The following is a 22,535-nucleotide window of genomic DNA, read 5'->3' on the forward strand; positions in this document are numbered from 1 at the left end:
TCCAAGATGGCTGCCCTGATATCTTCTGTTGAGTGAGTAAGAGTGACACTATACGATCCTGTAATGATGAACCAGATATTCAGTGATTAATATTATAACCAATGGTGGCATGCAGTCACCATGATTAGAATTTGTTAATTATTATCCATCAGCCTACATTGATTATCAGGGGCAAATTAACCAGTTTGGGATGATTGACCACCATCTGCACAAACCAATGTTATAGCACTGGAAAAGTCACATGACATGTACAGTGTGAGGTGAGGTGAAACTGGGTTTAATGTCGCGCTGGAGAATATTTTGCTCATATGACGACGTGCATGCGTGTGTATGTGTAGGTGCAGCTGCTTGTACTAGCCCAGACTGAAGCTGGTTTTATAGTGCTAGCCCACTGAGATACCATGCCGCAGTGAAGCATGAATACCCCACTCAGACACATTATACTGACTCCGAGCCGACCAGTCCTTGTTGTACCCATTAATGCCGAGCCCCAGGCAGGGACCAACAAGTACCATATTTTAACGTCGGTCATAGCATGAAGGTCACTTTGTGTAGGGGACACTGGTTGAAAGTACACGCTGGTGGTCTGGACGGTTACTCATTACATCAATCACTGGATTGTCAGCTCCAGACTTGATTATTGGCAGACGACCTAAATATGACAGTGAATATTGTTGTGTTAAGCAAAAAATGCCACACAAACTATACTGTAAGTTCTACCAGCATCACTAATACTCTTGCCCTTTAAGACTGCCATCTTGTCAGAATACTGTCTGTTATCCAGTAATATGAGACTGACATCACCTTGGAAACTACTCATGGCACATTAACCATATCTTGTGGTGGTTTGTTAACAATGTATACTCTGTAAGTACATTTTGTAAGATATGACCAGGGGCTGTGAACGGTAGCCTAATGGTTAAAGCGTTCGCCGAAGACCCAGGGGTCAATTCCCCATATCTTAAAATGAATTGAGCATAATTTCCTAATCAAAGTGTATTGTGAAACATATCCTCATCAATGTGAATTGTGCAACATGTCCTGAAATTGTGAATTATGCAACATTTCCTATTCAAAGCGAATTACACAACACATGTTGAGCGATATGAACTGACATGTTCTGAACAAAATCAAGCTGGGCAACATGTGCACGACTAAATATTCTAAGCAACATGTACTTAACTAAAAGAAATCAGCAACATGTTCTAAGCAAAATGAATTTAGCAAACTGCGCCAAACAATATTAATTAAGTATGATTTTTACACGATTATTTGAGCAACATGTGCTGAACAGCTTAGATGTGAATCTCTTCAAGTCTGTAATTTTGACAAGTTCAGCCTTGGGGGCGGCTCAGAGTGAAGCCCGTGATTCCAGTACTCATACAAAATTCATGTTTTATTTTGTAACAGGGAAATTCTGCTTCCCATGCTGTCACAGCTGGACTGAGCAATAGGTCCCTCGGGGCTGATGTTTGACAGTTCTCTGGTTAATGTTACCACCGGGGAGACCTTACCACCTGGGAGACCTTACCACCTGGGGGACATACCAAGGGGTTTGTTTTACGCCAGGAACAGCCGTAACTATAAATAGTCACATCAATATGAAATCTTCAGAATTCAGAATCATGTGAAAATATTATTTATATATGTATTTATGTATGCATATATGCATGTATGCATGTATGTACATGGGTGCGTGCGTGCGTGTGTGCTTGTGGCAGTCCATGGATCTCTGGTCAACACTCAGTTATTCAGGGGTCAACCTCATAATTTCTTATTGTGGTGTTAAACAACAAACAATAAATTTCATGATATGGATCTATAATTATCTAAAGGAGAACAATCACAGATCTGAAGATTCATCACTGGTCTGACTCACATACTTCTTGTTTATTTCTTGGGGCATGTGTGCCCAAAACTTTGCAAGATTCCCAGAAAACCCCTGCTTATTTTCCTTGTTTATGAGTACCATACCATATGTAAGAAGGTGAAAATACTGGACCAATATGTGAGAAGAGGAAAGTGTGGGGCTCATGTTAGAGTGAGTGAGTGAGTTTAGTTTTAGCCGCTTTCAGCAATATTCCAGCAATATTGTACCCATGTCGGGAATCGAACCCGGGTCTTCTGCATAGCTTACCGTATATTACCGTAGATAAGTATGTAAGAAGGGGAATGACTGTATACAGGGCATGTGTAGGAAGGGGAAAATACAGAGCTTCTGTAAGAAGGGGAAAATACAGAGCTTCTGTAAGAAGGGGAAAATACAGAGCTTCTGTAAGAAGGGGAAAATACAGAGCTTCTGTAAGAAGGGGAAAATATAGAGCTTCTGTAAGAAGGGGAAAATACAGAGCTTCTGTAAGAAGGGGAAAATATAGAGCTTCTGTAAGAGGGGGAAAATACAGAGCTTCTGTAAGAAGGGGAAAATACAGAGCTTCTGTAAGAAGGGGAAAATATAGAGCTTCTGTAAGAAGGGGAAAATACAGAGCTTCTATAAGAAGGGGAAAATACAGAGCTTCTGTAAGAAGGGGAAAATACAGAGCTTCTGTAAGAAGGGGAAAATACAGAGCTTCTGTAAGAAGGGGAAAATACAGAGCTTCTATAAGAAGGGGAAAATACAGAGCTTCTGTAAGAAGGGGAAAATACAGAGCTTCTGTAAGAAGGGGAAAATACAGAGCTTCTGTAAGAAGGGCAAAATACAGAGCTTCTATAAGAAGGGGAAAATACAGAGCTTCTGTAAGAAGGGGAAAATACAGAGCTTCTGTAAGAAGGGGAAAATACAGAGCTTCTGGACCAGACAATCCAGTGATCAACAGCAGGGGCATCGATCAATGCAATTGGGATAGAATGACATGTGTCCGATCCCCTCCGACCACCCGATCCCGTTATTCGCCTCTTACGTCAAGCATCGGTTACTGAAGATCAATTCTAACCTGGATCTTCATGGGTGCAAGACATTAGAAAAAATTACCTTTGGGAAATACATGCGTATTTGATAACATGCTGCATTGTGATAACTTCAAAATTAGTTTAGGGTTTAATCAAGCATGTTGTGATGTCATTAACAAGAAACAAATTTGATGAGAAGATTTCTTTTCCAGAATTATCAGACCAATTCCCAGTGTGTTATTCCAGATCAACTTAGGTCCAGCAGTTGAAATGTATCTTCACAGCAAATATCACTGCCCTATCTCTCCTCCTCACTTTGTGCTGTTGTCCTTGAAACTAATTGTATTTACAAACTTTTCTTCAAAAAAAGAAGAATTTATTTTGAGGTTCTAAAGCTGTCCAAGAACTTTGAGGGAAAATTACAGACCTGATGTTATAGCTTAAACTAAATATTTGAATGTAGGAGCAGAGAAGAGTATTTTTTTCCAAAATGATCTGTAAGGAAAATAGCACTGCAGTCAATGTATGCATAGCATCAAAGGTAATGGTATTTATTCAGCAAACATCTAATAGAAGACAGGAATAAAAAAACAACATTTAATGATATTCGGTTAAGAAAACAGATTTACTGCGGCCGAAATCTGTCCATGAAGATGAAAGGCAAGAGTCAATTACAAATCGTTTGTACTACATCGTAGATGCTTTTTTAACAATTTCAACAAATTACAGAATAGCCTAAATATACTTTCAACCTGGTAGGAATGATATTCATCCAAATGATAAGTATCACATCCTTTATTGATGAAAATACATTCCTAGGATCCTTTGCCAGTGCTCATCAATACTGACTTGGCAAAGAAACGTCGAAACGCATCACAATCAAAATAGGATCAAAGGCAGCCCCTCTCAAATTAATCAGCTGCGTTATCGACAGTTAAGTTGATATCGTTTTATTTTCGCGATCTCAATTTGAATGCCTTTGTCAAAAGCAGTTTGTTTTGTCTAGTAATAATCCCAGGACGAACTGTGAGGACAACTCGTTTATTCACAGCCTGTCAATCACGAGGCCTTCAAAGACTGAAGGAGGATCAGATGCAGTGTTTTCATTTAAAACATGGGGTTTCAAATCAGGGATGGGTGATCCGGTAATGGAAGATTAGGGTCTAGTTTTTCACCAATATTTGACAAAGATTGCTTTTATTTGATATGCTGGTGAATGATGGACATTTAAAGCAAACGGGGAAAACTTAACTTGATTGCGGGGGGAAAGAATTTGTAATGAACGTTTCACCATCATATTACTTCTATTTTGGGATCCTTTCTAATTGTGCATGTTTAACTCATTGTAAATGAGTAATTCTGTATCATAACAACCACGTTTCTCGCAGCCGAGACTAAAATTGACAGCTTCATTGCGAGAACCTCTTCTGAAGTTCTCAGTTCCTGGATCGACCAGTTGGAGAGAGCCAAAGCTGAATGGTTTATTTGCAGGTCTGCGCCATTTTTGGGTCAATCAGATGATAAAACAATGTACAAATGTACAATAATCTCAACCAAAAAAGCTGTAAAATATTCAAAAGAAATCTTGCTAGATTAAATCTGAAATATATTTGGCACAGTGTGAAATTTTTTGCACAAAAAATGACAGTTGTAATTTAAATTGATAAATTGTATGAACTGATCACCTCTGATGATACGGCATAGTTTTGACTGGGCATAATTCATGAAAAAACAGTTATGCAATGCACATGGAAAATATGATTTTACTTGGTCTTTATTCCGTGTTATGTATAACGCGGTTGTCTGATAACGCGGCGTTATTGAGAGGGATGCCTGTATCGAGTTTGTCCGCAGACCTGGCACCAGTTTCACAAAGTGATCATAGCTTTAAGTTATTCGTAAGTCTCAGTTAGAGCTTTGGAATTAACTTATTCGTATTGCTACAACTGCTTTGTGAAATGCGTTCCAGGTCCTGGGAGGAAAACGTAAATATGGAATGGGGTGATTGTTAAATAAATCAAACAAAATAAAATAAATAAAATGTTTTGAGTTGAGGTCTGTAAGAGAAACAAGGCTGTCTCTCCTCCTCCAAAGCATACACACAACATGTGTCGCCATGCATGTACAACCGTATGCATGCATGCACATGTTCTGCGATTGTGTGTGCTTTAGTAATCCCACCTGTCCCCTCAACCAGGTTGACAATACGTATATCCATCTCCCCTCTTCCGTGAAAGGCTCGTAGGCAATTTCTTTTGCAAAACTATTCAGCCAGCCACCAGTCATTGTGTTCAATAACTTTTATCGTGTTCATGATTGATTAGTGGACTCTCTGCAATTGACTAATTATCGATCAAGTTTATAGTCTTGTTACTATTTTGTCACCAAACGAACATAAACTGTCTTGACAAACAATTAAAAGGTGGCGTTCATATTACGCACTTTCATCTCCGTCTGAACCCAGCTCAATCCTAAGACATCCCTATTAATCGATCGCGGAGTTGTAGCGACCAGACATTGATTAGATCAATCAATCAGACGAGCACTACTCTCCAAATTAGCTGACTTTGGTCACAGTTCTGGGATATGAAACCGGAGATGTTTGTGATGAAGGAGCGAGCTGGGTTTACGTCCTTTATCTAAGTTGTCGGAAAAACGATATTTTGCCAAAGCTTTGGCCCTCTTGGTGCCTGTATCAGAGATATGAAATGAAATGAAATGAATGTTATGAACAATCTGTGATTCAATTTTTTAAGAAAAAAAACAGTGCTCATGACAGGATTTTAAAAAATTTGATTAAAATTACTGAAGGTATACTCTTCAGATGTAATAGAACACCCATACTTTTCATGTGATTTACAGTCAATGCAATAACAGGTGAAAGTCATGTAAAACAATATGGTTCTGTAACATATTTTGAGTGGAATATATTGAAGTTCCAGGGTAATCCTTTAAGTTGGTGGAACAGCTGAAGTGATAGAGTTTGTAGGCCTTCACCACGTTGGGTCAAACCGATGGTTATATCTACAAATTTGAAGTATATGTACTAATTTGCTGTATGTCTACAAGTTTGCTGTATGAAGAAAAGTGAACACTGTTTTTATCAAGGTCAGATGGTGTGTGTATGCCATTGCTCATCTTGGGGATTTTCACATTTTTTTAACTTAGGTTTCTTACAATATGAACAATACTTGGATACGGCAGTTGCAATTATACTTCTGCATTTCTGATGAATCAGCGTAACTGTCGTACTTTAGCATTTCTGAAGATATCAGTACACCTCTTTTACCTTAGCATTTCAGATGTCAGAACACCTCTTTTACCTTAGCATTTCAGATGTCAGTACAGCTGTTTTACTTTAGCATTTTAGATGTCAGAACACCTCTTTTACTTTAGCATTTCAGATGTCAGAACACCTCTTTTACTTTAGCATTTCAGATGTCAGAACACCTCTTTTACTTTAGCATTTCAGATGTCAGTACAGCTGTTTTACTTTAGCATTTCAGATGTCAGAACACCTCTTTTACTTTAGCATTTCAGATGTCAGAACACCTCTTTTACTTTAGCATTTCAGATGTCAGTACAGCTCTTTTACTTTAGTAAGCATTTCAGATGGCAGTACACCTCTTTTACTTTAGCATTTCAGATGTCAGTACAGCTGTTTTACTTTAGCATTTCAGATGTCAGAACACCTCTTTTACTTTAGCATTTCAGATGTCAGACACTCTTTTACTTTAGCATTTCAGATGTCAGTTTACTTTAGCATTTCAGATGTCAGTACACCCTCTTTTACTTTCAGAGCATTTCAGATGTCAGTACACCTGTTTTACTTTAGCATTTCAGATGTCAGAACACCTCTTTTACTTTCAGAGCATTTTACTCTTAGATGTCAGAACACCTCTTTTACTTTAGCATTTCAGATGTCAGTACACTGTTTTTCAGTTCACCTCTTTTACTTTAGCATTTCAGATGTCAGAACAGCTTTTACTTTAGCATTTCAGATGTCAGAACACCTCTTTTACTTTAGCATTTCAGATGTCAGTACAGCTGTTATACTTTAGCATTTTAGATGTCAGAACACCTCTTTTACTTTAGCATTTCAGATGTCAGTACAGCTGTTATACTTTAGCATTTTAGAAGATATCAGTACAGCTGTTTTACTTTAGCATTCATAAGATATCAGTATAAATGTTACTCTTCTGTTTCAGGCATCAGTCGGACACAGCTGGTTGTGATATCCACATGCTCTGCCATTATTGGCACCTTCTTCCTAATTGCAGGCATCCTGCGAGTGAGGTACGTAGCAAAACATTAACCCAGATCCACTGTTAATCAAATTGCTTCTATGGCTCTCCATGGGACTCTGAAAGGTTCATTTGCCTGATGGTAACCAACTGTATTTTCAGTAAACCCCTACCAGGAGGTTGTGCAATTTTTTTGTCACAAGCAGTCATGTTGGTGCCTTGCTTTATCTGGATTAAGAGGGGGGTCATCGACAAAGCAGAGAATAAAACATTTATAGGTTTTCATAAAAGATGTCTATTTCATACCATGAGCAAATACATGGGCATATACATTTGCATATATACTGGAATATGCATGGGTATAATCATTGGCATATACTAAATCATATATATTGGTATATACATGGTTGTATACATGGGCATATACATTGGCATATATACTGGAATATGCATGGGTATAATCATGGGCATATACTAAATCATATATATTGGTATATACATGGTTGTATACATGGGCATATACATTGGCATATACACTGGAATATGCATGGGTATAATCATGGGCATATACTAAATCATATATATTGGTATATACATATGGATGTATACGTGGGCATATACTAAATCATATACATTGGCAGATAGATGGGGCGTATACATTGCGTATAGACTGGCATATAAAAATCAACATCAGATACAAACTACAGTTCTGTTAATACAGTGTTACCATGAGACCCAAGTCTTCAAGTTCAAATGTAAAACCTCAAACAGGTCTTACAATTCAGAAATGCATGTGAGCAGGTCTGTTTGAAAGTTGAACCTCTTCCATGCTTACTATGAGATGGCAAAATATCTTCAGGCAAAAGTGGCTCACAGTGTTAAAGGGTAGATCCTGTGCTTTAAGTGACAACTTAGCAGCTGTGTGGTCACACATGTTGACCCTGACAATCTTGTCACATTGTGATTCTTCACAGGTCACTGGGGATATTGGAATATTGCTGTCTTCTGTTTAACAACAAACAAAGGATAGTCATGGCAAATATATTTGATATACTCTCGCATTGGTCTTGATGCCTGTTACAATAATGTATTGATTGAAAAGGTAGGTGAGAAAGCAAATGAAGGTTTAGTTCATTTCAGTGATATTTGAACGTTACCACTGACAGCATACCTGTGAAGATCCGGGGTAGAATAGGTCTTCAGCAACCCATGCTTGCCACAAAAGGCGACTATGCATGTCATAAGAGGCGACTAACGGGATCGGGTAGTCAGGCTCGCTGACTTGGTTGACACATGTCATCGGTTCCCAATTGCGCAGATCGATGTTCATGATTTTGATCACTGGATTGTCTGGTCCAGACTCGATTATTTACAGACGGACGCCATATAGGTGGAATATTGCTGAGTGCGGCGTAAAACTAAACTCACTCACTCACCCACTGACAGCAGGATTAACTAGAAATTGGTTGGAGCTGTCTTCAGTATCTGGATACCTTTTCCACTCTACTGCCTGCCTGGAACCATGAAGATCTGGGTTAGAATTGATCTTCAGCAACCCATGCTTGTCACAACAAGCAAACAAACAAACAAACAAACAAAACCCCTTAGTCCCTTAATAGACCCACAAAGGCAGGAGGATTGCATTTTTAACAAGATATTTTTTCCACAACAGTTCCCAAAAAGCTATTTCCTTTGAATGGAAAAGCTGAACAGTTTTTGTCACATCTTGTTTTCAAGCACAACTAGAATGTCAAGAGATTAGTTCCTCTCTCAACTAAACCTCAGGTATGAAAACATATTTGAGCCACACTGAAAAATAGTGACACTAATACGTCTCTGTAGTCTGGATAGATTGTTTTATTGCTTTTCTTTCTGGAATAGAATCATTTTTTTTCTTTTAAAAAAAAATTCAAATTAACCTTCAAAGTAAAATGTTAGGTGATGAAGCACTTTGTATTTGAATGATGCCCAAACAAACGCGGCCCTGTGATCAAGATCCCCTTCAGATTCCGTGGAGCCATCTTGAAATTTCTATCACATACTACCACTGTGCTTTTAAAGTTCGGAAGAAATAAATCGCCATCTGCAGGTCTTGTTAACAAGGAGGTTGTTCCGTGATGATCCCATCTTGACATTACCTAGAATTTAGTTTTTTCATACTGGTGATTATTTTCTTTGATGAAAAATTGTTTCGCCTTAGCTCCTGCCCTCTTGGTGCCAGCAGAGACATCTTGATCAAGGTTCTTTAAAGTTCATAACAACTTCTGTTTCGAATTTTTTAATGAGAATTTGTTAAAAGATTATGATGTATCATTAAAATTTCAGTGCCTAATTACGATACATTGATGGAATATGCTGCTCCAAAAAGTTAAAGATCACCTCATGCTTTCTTATTACTTCGGGGTGATGGGGTACCCTCGTGGTTAAAGTGTTTGCTTGTCACGCCGAAGACCCGGGTTCGATTCTCCACATGGGTACTATGTGTGAAGCCCATTTCTGCTGTGCCCATGATATTGCTGGAATATTGCTTAAAGTAGTGTAAAAGCATACTCACTCACTCGATCGCTCACTCTTCAGCTAATCTGTCACTTGTGTCTGCGAATGCAATTATATCTATTGGTTCCTGTCATTTCTATAACAGTAATGATGCAATATTGCGGACATTGTAATTTTAAGAATGGGGTTTTCCTTAACTTCTTTTAAGTACTACTAGTATATCATATGTATTTCTTTTATTTCACATGTCCTCATGGTTTAAATATATAGTTCAGGACAAAATTTTGCTCTATCTGGGTGAGTGAGTGAGTACAGTTTTATGTCACTTTTAGCAATATTCCAGCAACATCACAGTTGGTAACACCAGAAATGGGCTTCACACATTGTACCCATGTGGAGAATCGAACCCAGGTCATCAACATGACGAGCCAATGCTTTAACCATTAGGCTGCCTGCCACCCCTCTACACTTGGGGGAAGAGCTAATTGTATTTCTTTATTTCATCTGATGAGTGTTGAAATATTTAGCTTTTACTTAATACTTTCCTGGATCATAGTTTTATGCTAATGTTAGAATGAAAAAGATATCAATCCTTATTATTGTGATATATGAAGCTGATGTAGCAATTCAACATTTCAAATTAAAGTAAATCTGTTTGAAATATTATCTACATCAAAGGAGGTATATAAGTACAGATTATTTGTGGAGAGCATTTGTGCTTTAAATAGCACATGTTGTCATAAAATATTGTATTATATGAGCTTGTTTGATTCATAATGCGTAGATGTTATTTCTAACATTTGATATTTACTGAAAGGAAAACACAAACACAATATCTTTATCATGTTATTCTGAACAAACTGGGGGTGGTGATGTAGCCTAGTGCTTAAAAGAATTCACTCGTCACGCCAAAGACCCAGGTTTGATTCCCCACATGGGTATAATGTGTGAAGCCCATTTCTGGTGTCCCCCGCCCTGATATTGCTGGAATATTGTTATAAGTGGGGTAAAACTAAACTCACTCACTCACTCACTCACTGAACAACCTGATCTTAAAGTTTTGTTTTCACACAAAGAATTAACCTTTGAAACCATGTATGAATACAGTGTTTGAGTGAATCGCCCTACTTGTCATATAGTGCCAAATTGTTTGCAGCCATTGTTGTCTCTTAGAAACACTAACAGATTGGGAAACCCATACCTTGATGTACTGGTCTAGTGTGAGTGAGCGAGTTTAGTTTTATGCCCTTTCAGCAATATTCCAGAAATGGGCTTCTCACATTATACCTATGTAGGGAATCAAACCCTGTCTTTGGCATGACCAGTGAACGCTTAAACCTCTAGGCTACCCCATCCCAGATGTATTGGGTTGTTTGGGATTGGGAATCATTCAAGCATTGAGATTAGGCAGATATTTTATTGATGTTAAGGGGTTGAAAGTAGTTCCTACACAGCGACTTCATTTGTATGTGTTTGGGATCCTTGTACTAAGTTTATCACGTCTTGTTAGGTATTGATTTGAAACGACTTGAATCAATTGGAACCAATGAAACCAGAAATCTGTACACAAAGAAATTGATGTAAGAAAGCGACAATTGTATTCTAAAATGTACTAGGCTCATAAATCAATACACATTACTCCAGAGGAATTATAGTTCTTGTTCAAACTCAATGGCAATATAAAACAGAAATAGAAATGGTAATGAAGTCATTGATACACAGCAACATCAGTAGCTTCAAGAACAGGTATAGGCTGGGCATTGAAGTTGGACTGACTGACTGAGTTTGGTTTTACGCCGATTTTAGCAACTTTCCAGCAATATCACAGCGGGGGACACCAGAAATGGACTTCACTCATTGTACCCATGTGGGGATTCGAACCCGGGCCTTCGGTGGGACGAGCCATCGCTTTAACCACTAGACTACCCCACCGCCCCTAGTGAAGTTGGAAAAAAACATCTTCACAGACTGCTTGTCTCAACACAATATACAGGAATGAGTTTTTTATGGACAGACAACTTCTTTATTGCATGGATGCGACGTTTCAGTGTAGATATTTACTAGTTTGATAATGGTGTTAGCATCTACACCAAAACGTCGCATCCATTGCACTAAAGAAGTTGTCTATCCATAAAAAACTCATTCCTGTTCGTCATACCAGCTTCTAAATGTCACTTATATAGCTGAAATAACCCCTGGAAGGTTCTGTCCCATGGTGGATTAATCTATGGTGTTCTATAAGCTTCCTGAATACTCAAGATTCACAGTCTAAATATACTGAACAGCAAAAGAAACACAAATGTGGCTTTTTGTCACTTTACCATGAACGTTCCATCAACATGAATGCTTCCTTTTATGAGATTTCATTTTTTCAAAACTTGCGTTTCTTTTGCTGTTCTGTATATAATACAGAGCACATCCCAGCCCTCTACTGAATCTTAACAGAAACAATGTGTTACAATAACAACACTGTTCTACAAGAATAACACTGCTAAATAACAGTCTATACCATAGGCGGATCCAGAGGGGGGGTGCAGGGGTGCGCACCCCCCCTTTTGTCCTGAAAGTTTATTAAATGACCATTGAAACTCGGGTGAAAATGAAGTGTGCACCCTCCCTTTTCTCAATAGTGTGCACCCCCCCTTTCTTAAAAAGCTGTATCCGCCCCTGGTCTATACCCTTACCTAGTATATGATAACAGCAAAACCTTTTCCACCCAAACTATGAATCTCTCCAAACAGCAGGGCCAATTGTACAATTTCAGGATCGTGTTTATAGTTTTATCCAAATAGTGGCACCAATTGTAATCACAGGAAAAGTAAAGTCACATGTTTACTTGGCAAAAAATTAGGAATATATGGAACATGTCAAATTTGGGAATTGCATTGGACACCATTTTTGTCACAGATTTTCTTCACGTCTGCCATAAAAACTTTTGAAAGCTGTACTGAAGTCTTGAATGTTCTTCCCTTGATTGAACAACTTTTGAGCAAGAGAAGTATGATGCTCTTTGAAATCTTAGCAAAAAGAGCTTGCTCGATTGTCCATCAAATGTCATGAAATGTAAACAACAAAGGCTCTAGCTGATGGATAATTGCTCAACATGAAGGGACAGTTGTCTTTTGGAAGTTTGAAATAGTCCCTCTTGTCATACAGCCTTGAGATTTTTTTGTCACTTTGAATTCATCGCCATTTTCAGGAACTACTACAAGCGGTACCGCCAGCAACAGAGACAGGCAAGTCGACCAACATTCCGTAGCTGTAGTGTTGCCTTGCGTAACTCAACCCCTTCCAACGAGCAGATCCACCGGGATTCCCTCCTCAGTAAATCCAGCTCAATCCAGGTGGGTCGACCTAGGTAGTTCTAGTGCTGGTCATCGAGGTCACCCCAGCCTGGAATACCCCGGTCACGTGAGTGTGGGAGTGAGTTGGGTTCAGCACTGCCGGAAACAGTGTATCAGTTGTTGAGGCATATCAGCTTAAATATTGGCCAAAGAGTGCTCAGGTCTTTGCAAAGTTGGGTCTAACACTGCCCGAAACAGTATATCAGTTGTTGAGGCATATCAGCTTGAATATTGGCCAAAGAGTGTTTAGGTCTTTAAAAAGTTGGGTCTAACATTGCCAAAACAGTATATCAGTTTTTGAGGCATATCAGCTTGAATATTGGCCAAAGAGTGCTCAGGTCTTTGAAGAGTTGGGTTTTACACTGTCCTGAACAGAGTGTCAGCTTAACTATTGGCCAAAGAGTGTTTAGGTCTTTAAAAAGTTGGGTCTAACACTGCCTGAAACAGTATATCAGTTGTTGAGGCATATCAGCTTGAATATTGGCCAAAGAGTGCTCAGGTCTTTGAAATGTTGGGTCTAACACTGCCCGAAACAGTATATCAGTTGTTGAGGCATATCAGCTTGAATATTGGCCAAAGAGTGCTCAGGTCTTTGAAATGTTGGGTCTAACACTGCCCGAAACAGTATATCAGTTGTTGAGGCATATCAGCTTGAATATTGGCCAAAGAGTGCTCAGGTCTTTGAAATGTTGGGTCTAACACTGCCCGAAACAGTATATCAGTTGTTGAGGCATATCAGCTTAAATATTCTCCAAAGAGTGCTCAGGTCTTTGAAGAGTTGGGTTTTACACTGTCCTGAACAGAGTGTCAGCTTAACTATTGGCCAAAGAGCACTCAGGTCTTTGAAGAGTTGGGTTTTACACTGCCCTTAATGGTTACACATCAACCACCTAGTAGAGATAAATTTAACACTGCCCTGAACAGTATGTCAGCTTGAATATGTTGATAAGATCAAAGAGTGCTCAGGTCACAGAGTGAGTGACTTGGATTTAACACTGCCCTGAACAGATTCTGTTATCATGTCAGCTTGAATATTGGCAATAAGGCCTCAGCCAACAGTTAAAAAATCTTAACCAGGTTTTTGAAACTATTCCAATAAACCAGGATGCTGAAACATGTGTTAAAGAGCAAAGATTATAGTCTAAATTTGCAAATCTTGGAATCGAACCAGCAACTCACTGATATTGGCATTGTGGGTGGCATTTTGGAACAGGTTAATTCTTTCCTTATTCAAAAGTCATCATGAGGAGTGTTCTTCTGCCATAGAGACCCTGAAACAAATATATATATGACAGCATATACAAGTTTGTAACATTCGACAAGTCTAGACGACTGCAGTTTAAATACTTTAACTCACTCTCTCCATATTCTAACATTGAATTATGACAGTCATAGCTCTGAGATCGTTTTGTGAAACAGACCTTTGGTACTGGTTTTCAGCTGCCATTTTTACCACCCTAATTTGTGACCATGAAGATCCGGGTTAAAATTGATCTTCAGTAACCCATGCTTGTCGTAAGAGGTGACTAACGGAATCGGTTGGTCAGGCTCGCTGACTTGGTTGAAACATGTATATAGACCATTTTATAATATTCTATCAAGATAATTTATGAACAGGCTTTTTCTGTAAAATATGTTCATTTCAGAAGCCAGATGTCATCCTCTGAGTAGTAGATACAGGAGGTAAAACCTTCAACCCACTGGTATTGGCAGTGAAGTCATTATGCAACAAGAAACACCTTCAGTCCGTTTGAGACAAAATGATACCGATGACTTGCAATAGAACACAAAAACAAATAGACATAAAAGAATAAAACCAACGCAGACTGCAATAAAATAACAGACCAACTCCAGAAAGAAACTGCATAATTTTTGTCACAAAAATAAAAAAGTTGTTTAAGAAACGTGCCCCAGCTGCACAGGCAGTGCACTGTATGTACTTAGTAATTGCATACTTGGGTCACCCCCTGTCATTTTCATCCTTGAAGAAATCACGGACTTTGTAAATTATAGACTTTCATTTTCTCTCACTTTGTCAATCAGCAGTAATCACATGTCTCTGACGTCACTAATGCACGTGCATCTCGCTTTTCGCGCTGTTCCTTTAGTTGCCAATGCGCCCTTCTAACAAACTTGGAAAACTTACAAATAAATGATGATAGTTTCAACTTAAACAACTTTTTTATTTTTGTAACAAAAATTATGCAATTTTTTTCTAGAGTTGGTCTGTTGTTTTTATTGCAATCCGCGTTGGTTTGATTCATTTATGTCTGTTTGTTTTTGTGTTCGATTGCAATTCATTGGTATCATTTTGTCTCAAACAGACTGTGATTGAATTAGCACCCATCTCCTGTCCTGCTGGTTTCAGTCATGAAAGAACAGTGTAATTTGAACGGATGGCTTATCTGGAATCGGTTCATTCAATCCTGAATCAAAAGTCATAGTGGATCATGGCTTTTTTCACTGAAACATTACACCCTGAGTTAATCATGAATGATTCGACTTGGAATCCCAAGGTGAAGGTCTTACAACCTTTATGCTTTTCTTTGTTTTCACAGAGCAACTTCACAGGCAGAGGCACAGGTACCCAGTATCCTGCCAGCCAGTCATCTCATGATAATTCCAGAAATAATTCTCCAAAAGCTTATGCTGATAAAACTCCATTGCTTGTGGTGACATCCCCATCTGATACAACTAACGCCTCTACACCGACGGTGTCCCAAGCATCGCTGCAGAGTCCTGAAGACCAACCTTCAAAGAGAAAGGTACAGGTCATGTAACTCCCAGATCATCAGCGATGTTGTAGACGCAGTAGATGTAGTTGTTCCTGACTGTTGTAGTTGATTGGAGCACATATTGTTTATATTGTCATTGAAACTAATATTTTGGGGGTTGGATATAACAGTAAATGTTCACAGTAAATTTGTTTTTTTCTCTGAGAAACTAGATTATGTCTGAATTAAATAATCAGGAATAACTTCATAAGAGGCTAAGGTGGTCCTGTTAACTGAGGTAGAGTCACTGAGTCCATTCCACAAAGCAATTTAGCACTAGGTTAGAATTCTTTAATGGGTCCTTGGGCGGTGGGGTAGCCTAGTGGTTAAAGCGTTCGCTTGTCACGCCAAAGACCCGGGGTCGTTTCCCTACATGGGCACAATGTGTGAAGCTCATTTGTGGTGTCCCCCGCCATGATATTGCTGGGATATTGCTAAAAGCGGCCTAAAAGCATACTCACTCACTTTAATGGGTCCTTAGTTAAGTTTTACTGGCAAATGTCTTGTGACTGGTGAGTTGTTCATTCTGAAGTCAGTTATGTTCAAGTTGTGTTTTGTAAATAATTTAATCTGGACCTAGCTATAGGACAAATGTAACTCCAATATATTAATATTAACTTGTCCAAGCTACTGGACCAGCATAACTTCCATAAGCAAAAAGGATGGTAGGGTAACCTAGTGCTTAAAGCATTTCCATGTCTCACCAAAGACCCAGGTTCGTTACCCCATATGGGCACAATGTGTTTGGCCATATCTTGTGCCCGCGGGCGATGGGGTAGCCTAGTGGTTAAAGCGTTGGCATGTCACGTGGAAGACCCGGGTTAGAATCCCCACATGGGTACAATGTGTGAAGCCCATTTCTGGTGTCTCCCACCATGATATTGCTGAAATATTGCTAAAAGCTGCGTAAAACCAAATTCAGTCAGTCAGTCTTGTGCCCACATCTTGGTATTGCTGGTATATTGCTTCAAGAGGCATAAAACATGACTCACCCACCCTCTCTATACTCTGACATTGAATTATGAAAGTCTCAGCTCTGAGATCGTTTTGTGAAACAGACCTTGGGTACTGGTTTTCAGCTGCCACTTTTACCACCCAATCTTCTTATCTAGCCGGAGTCTATAAACCTGATGTACTGATGATATATCATGAATGGCATCCCATTTCCCAAGGAACTTAGAACTGGATACCAACAAAAATATTTTTTCCAAAACTTTAAGTGTTCATTTCCATGAGATAAAGCCGGGCTGAAAGTATGAGACTGTTTCCCGTTAAGAACTGATTCCGTTAGAGACCGGCCTGCAAATGTCGAGAGATTAATCTCTGATTTTCATATCGATAATTCGATTTCGATCCCCATTACACAGTCTGCAACATAAACAGTATTATGTTGCCTCTTCCCTCTGCTTATCAGACGAGGGTCAAGTACACACCTATAGCTCCAAATTTGACAGACACAGGCTGAATTAGGAAGTCTGACGTCTCAGATGAGCCTCTAGACATCTGATTCAAGCAGAACAGGATTCAAAATGACAGAATTACGTCTGCTCGGAATGCAAGGCGGGAATTTCCTTGCTGGGGCTTTCAAGAGATTTTACGAGAGCTTCAGCAATTATTATTTGCTGTCAACACACAGGAAATACTGAAATTGACTTCACAATGTGTCCGCGTGGGTGATAAAATTCTGGGGTTCAGTGTGAAAAGCAGTTATTATCATGATCTAGTTGAAAGGTAATTTTATGGCCGTGTTATGGCCATGAATATTCGCAAAGCTCCAAAATGTCATAGCGCATATCTTACGCCAAGACCAGTTTCAGTATTCGCAGACAATTTTATGTTGTTATTGAAGTTTTTCTGATTTGCTTCACTGAACAATTTTGTAAATAGAAGTTTTCAATTTAAATTACTTAATTAATCACGAAGAATAAGATTTTTTTTTTCATTCTTAAACAATTATCAGACATTTGTAATTTGAAATAATTCACGTTAATCATAAGCAACATGATATAGAAATATTGGTTTCAATGACAATGACATTTATAGTCGTGTAGATGTTTGTAGTTGTGGATTTCAATAACATTATTTATGTGATATTGTCTGATATGTTTAAATACATATTAATACCAAGCATATTAATACCCACGGTGGAGACTTGAGATACAATTTCACACTTTAAGATTGAATTAAATTCAAGAATTCCTCCAATTTGATGTTTTTCCATCCAAAGTTATAAGACAATATGTTACATTGTTATCATATGTCATATTTTATCATAAGAACTGAAGGAATATTGGGTTTGTACATTTCTAATATTATTCTTCATATCTGTTCACATATATATTTGCGTATATTCATTCAATCCATATGTTTGTAGGCGCATTGTTCTTGCAATGCACAACAGGTAACATCAAATTCTGGTCATTTAGTACCAGTTTGAGATTGGTTTGTCGTTTTAACAAAGATATTATCTAAATTAGGTCATTTTGTTTGACAATTTTATCATGTGTGTTGCTTCGATAGTTGACATGGTTGTTGCAATACGATGCGTGACTTGCCCAGAAATTAGCACTTAGCATTGGAGATAATCATCGAGTCACACTAAACGGCCAGAAGACGTTATGAATCACATGGTCTTGAAATATAAAATAATCCATTTCGGCGCACGTCATCCTCACCACTCCCTGAAAATACGTATCCACTGGAACAGACAATAATAACGAGCGAGTTAGTGAGTGAGTTTGGTTTCACGCCGCACTCGGCAATATTCCAGCTATATGGCGGCGCTCGGTAAATATCCAGTGATCAACAGCATGAGCATCGATCTACGCAGTTGGGATATGATGACATGTGTCAACCAAGTCGGCGAGCCTGACCACCCGATCCCGTAGGTCGCCTCTTACGACAATCATGGGTTACTAAAGATGAATTCTAACCCGGATTTTCACGGGTACACTGTGTTGTTCTGTTTCACATATCAAGCACCTTACTAGACATTTGTGAAAATGGCCGCCTGATGGCTATCTTTGAGGTGTCCGTGGAGGAGCAGAGCCTAGAACGTTACCGAAACTCCAGCAGTAATATGTTTTACACCTCTAAAAAGCCGTGATTTAGGGTTGTTACCTTGAAATACTTTCCCCGTTGAAGACGTCAGAAGATAACGCCGAACGCGGGTGCCTGGAAAAGAAAACATTCACAACTTAATATGTATTTTGATATAAAGGTCCATTTTACAGAGTCGTATCTTGTATTGCATTTCTGTCGAGACATCTGTTTTTGTTTGCAAAGTGGCATTTCACATCGAAATACAAAACCGAAATCGGTATACAATAACACGTCTTGTCACGGTAATACGTATTTGGCCTCCTTTCTACGTATTTGCATAATATGGTGTTGTGTTCTAATACCAGTCTTTCATTGGGTATTTGAAACATTAGTCAGATTGGTTCGGTGCCGTGTGGATGAATTTCAAAACCAAAACATGGACATTTTGGAATAAGGCGTGGTGCTTAACTTTTCATCTCAGAGTATATACTGGTATTTCACTGATGACGTTATTGCAGGAAAAATACCCATCTTATAACCTTTAATTACCCCACAGGCAGTTTGGGTGTATGATCCTCGGGGAGCTGAAACCGGAATTAAGATTTACACTGACCCATTGAACTGGGGTATTATGTGTTTTGAGTTTGATAATCGACTTGGAAAAAGCGACATAAAATGGACTGTATTTACTGTACAATGAACCCGTGTGCGATCGTGGGTACACCGGAAGCACTCGTAAAATCCCCCTCAATCATCTTCATCATTATCAAGCATGTCTGGTCCAGACTCGATTATTCACAGACCGCTGCCATATAGCTGGATGTTGCAGTGTTAAACAACCAACCAACCAACGAATCATAATCAAACTCACGAAATTAGACAATTATCTTTGTGGACTATTTCCGTATTTCTGCAACCATTGTTGACTTGCTTGATAAGTGTGTATAAACTTGACATACGTGTTTATTTGTTTATTATCTTATTGACAGGTTTTGATATGCAACAAGAGACGGAGACCTTGATATTCCTTTCAGCTTTAGAACCCTTCTTGAAATGTATTTTCAGTTAAGTCACATCTACTGTTTTGTTCGGTTTGTGCACAACATTTTGTTGAGTTGAGTTCGATGTTTTACTGGAGTGTTTTCACTATATATTTTTTCGTTTTGAATATTTACAAAGTAGCACGAAAATATTTAAGCTTCGAATAAATAAATATTTCTCTGAAACAGTTGGTGTTCAATGTGTGGAATGAAATAAAACGGCCATATGCCAGTATCACCATTTTGACCATAGCAATGACTTTGTCAGTCATTTATGACAATCTTATTCGGTTTCACCTTCAACAGTTTCAATTAATTGAGAAATTTCCGGTGAAAACACTCCAAAGAATCTTGCAGTTTGATATTGCAGTGTTGTACATTGTGTTGTAAAACTCTAAGATCATGTTGATACTGTTTTGTAATATCAAATAGATTTTAATACTAAAACGCTTGTTCACATAATGTGTTTATTGTCATGTATCATTACACAAGTGTAAAATCTATAATTAAGGTGTTCAACACAACGTAGAGTTTAATAGACTAACATTTTATTGTTTGATCATTTTGCGCCTCCACCAAACTAACACATCTTTATAATGTGTTGTGATAAATGTTTCAGAATATGAAAACACCCATTACCAACGAAGATGACAAGGAGAACAGTCCCCTATTGGTGAACAGTGACGACAATCACATTGACATTGGACAAATATCCGATGAAGGATATATTGAAACAATACTGAATAACAAAGGCCCAATAGACAAACAAACACCAATGGTAAATGGTGACAGTGAAAGACCCAAAGATGTCCCTGTAAATGATTCTTGTCCAAATGTTAAAGAAGTTAGTAACGCACCCAACACCGAAAGGGAGATAACTCGTGACGGCCTCGTCAACAATGCACCTAAATCATCAACTTCCGATGGACAGACAGGGCCTGTCCAATCACCTGAACTTTCCCCAGGAACCAATGAAGCCACTATGCTTATCCCATTAGATCCAACCACCAATGAAAATGCTGGATTTGAAGCATCCAACTTTGGTTTGACCCAATCAGATTCCAGTTTGTCATCATCCAATCCGGCATACGCTTATGGAAACCAAACCGAGTATTCCAACGGCCTCAGCCATTTCGAAGAAATTATGATTCACGGACAGGTTTTCAATGATACCTCTCACAGAAATCCCCGTTTGAATCCCGTTCAAATGCCATCCCTTCGCAGTTTTTCAGAAAATTCATTTGATTACGGAAGTGGCGTGAACACTAACAGAGTAGCGGCATCAGCGGGCGCCCAAGCGGCTTCGTCAAGGGGAGATCACCCTGCTACCATGATGAGAAGCATGTCGCTAGCAGACGCCTCACCGAAGGGAAGGAAGGAAAGACGACTGATGAAAACTAACTCCGTCGTTGGAGAAGTCGCATCGGATCTTCCAGTCCACGGACACCTAAGTGGCCCCATACCTTCAGAACAATCGGAAAACTGTGTTTCTCCAGCCCCTGCTCAACAGAAAATGTCGGCTCAAGCAAAGCGTGAGCTATTTGGTTGTGGACAAGACACAAATATTCAATCGAGTGGTGAATTATCTCGAGAAACATCAACCGAGGTCACTCCGCCAGCCACCATCACCAAACTCTTGTCAGAGGAGAAAACAACGTTTTTGTGACATTATTTTTCTATTCTTCGTCATTTGTTACTGTTTTCATGGTTTTAGAGAATGTCTTGAGAGATGAGGATGAGATACGTTAGTGGGAATTCTTCTCAAGGGTGAACCGTAGATTGCTGTATATACTTTCGCAGAGAATCGTTATTTGAAATCTCAGTGTGAATCAGGATTGTGGGTTTTACATTACTTATCATCTGTGTAGGTTGTGATAGAGGAAGAAAAGCAGACCGAATGTAACGTGACAAGGTTCGCCAGATCGTCTTTGACGAGTTGCCTCCCTTTGGCGTGCCAGGCACCGAGTATCGTGGGTTCAAAGCCCAGATCTATCCTGATGATGTTTCTTGGTTTGTCAGTACCATACTCGTCGTTAATGAAATACTGTTGAAGTGGGAAAGCAACAACTCACTCATTCACTAACGGGATCGGGTGGTCAGGCTTGCTGACGTGGTTCACACATGTCATCGTATCCCAAGTGCGTAGATGAGTGTTCATGCTGTTGATCACTGGATTGTCTGGTCCAGACTCGATCATTTACCGACCGCCGCCATAAAGCTGGAATATTGCTGAGTACGGCGTGAAATGAATCTATCTATCTATCTATCTATCTATCTATCTATCTATCTGTGGGATGTGTGACTGGGATAGGGTGATTCAATCAAAACAAGAATGCTGAGTGGATAGAATAGAACAGGGCACGAAAACAAATGAGTGGTGAAGTGTTTACGCTGCTTTCGGATGTGTTCAGTAACATCATGAAGCGTCAGTTTGATCCGGTGGCAAAGATCCCAGTGATCCCAGTTCTTAAACGTTAACAGTGGGTGAGTTTAGTTTTACACCGCTTTTAGCAATATTCCAGCAATATCACGGTGGGGAGACACCAGAACAGGACTTCACACATTGTACCCATTTGGCGAATCGAACCCTTGTCTTCGGCGTGACGAGCGAACGCTTTAACCACAGGGCTACCCCACCGCCACCTTAAACGTTAACAATTTCGAAAAGGAGGCACGAGTATGATGTTGACAAACCAATGTTCACTGATC

General features: G+C 39.1%; 1 protein-coding gene across 2 annotated transcripts in view; it reads left to right on the top strand.

Moving 5' to 3' along the window:
- LOC124287181 (uncharacterized threonine-rich GPI-anchored glycoprotein PJ4664.02-like) overlaps positions 1-21,866 on the top strand; it is a 189,907-nt gene extending 168,041 nt beyond the window's left edge. For both annotated transcript variants that reach the window (XM_046723666.1, XM_046723667.1), the window contains 4 exons: positions 7,095-7,182; positions 12,826-12,970; positions 15,529-15,735; positions 20,446-21,866. In XM_046723666.1, coding sequence (XP_046579622.1) covers positions 7,095-7,182; positions 12,826-12,970; positions 15,529-15,735; positions 20,446-21,492 — 1,487 coding nt within the window. In that variant the 3' untranslated portion in view covers positions 21,493-21,866. The remainder of the gene's footprint in view (positions 1-7,094; positions 7,183-12,825; positions 12,971-15,528; positions 15,736-20,445) is intronic.
- The last annotated feature ends 669 nt before the right edge of the window (positions 21,867-22,535 follow it).

Source organism: Haliotis rubra, unplaced genomic scaffold (assembly GCF_003918875.1).
Source record: "Haliotis rubra isolate DU_JTF1 unplaced genomic scaffold, ASM391887v1 Scf4, whole genome shotgun sequence".
Lineage (NCBI taxonomy): Eukaryota > Metazoa > Mollusca > Gastropoda > Lepetellida > Haliotidae > Haliotis > Haliotis rubra.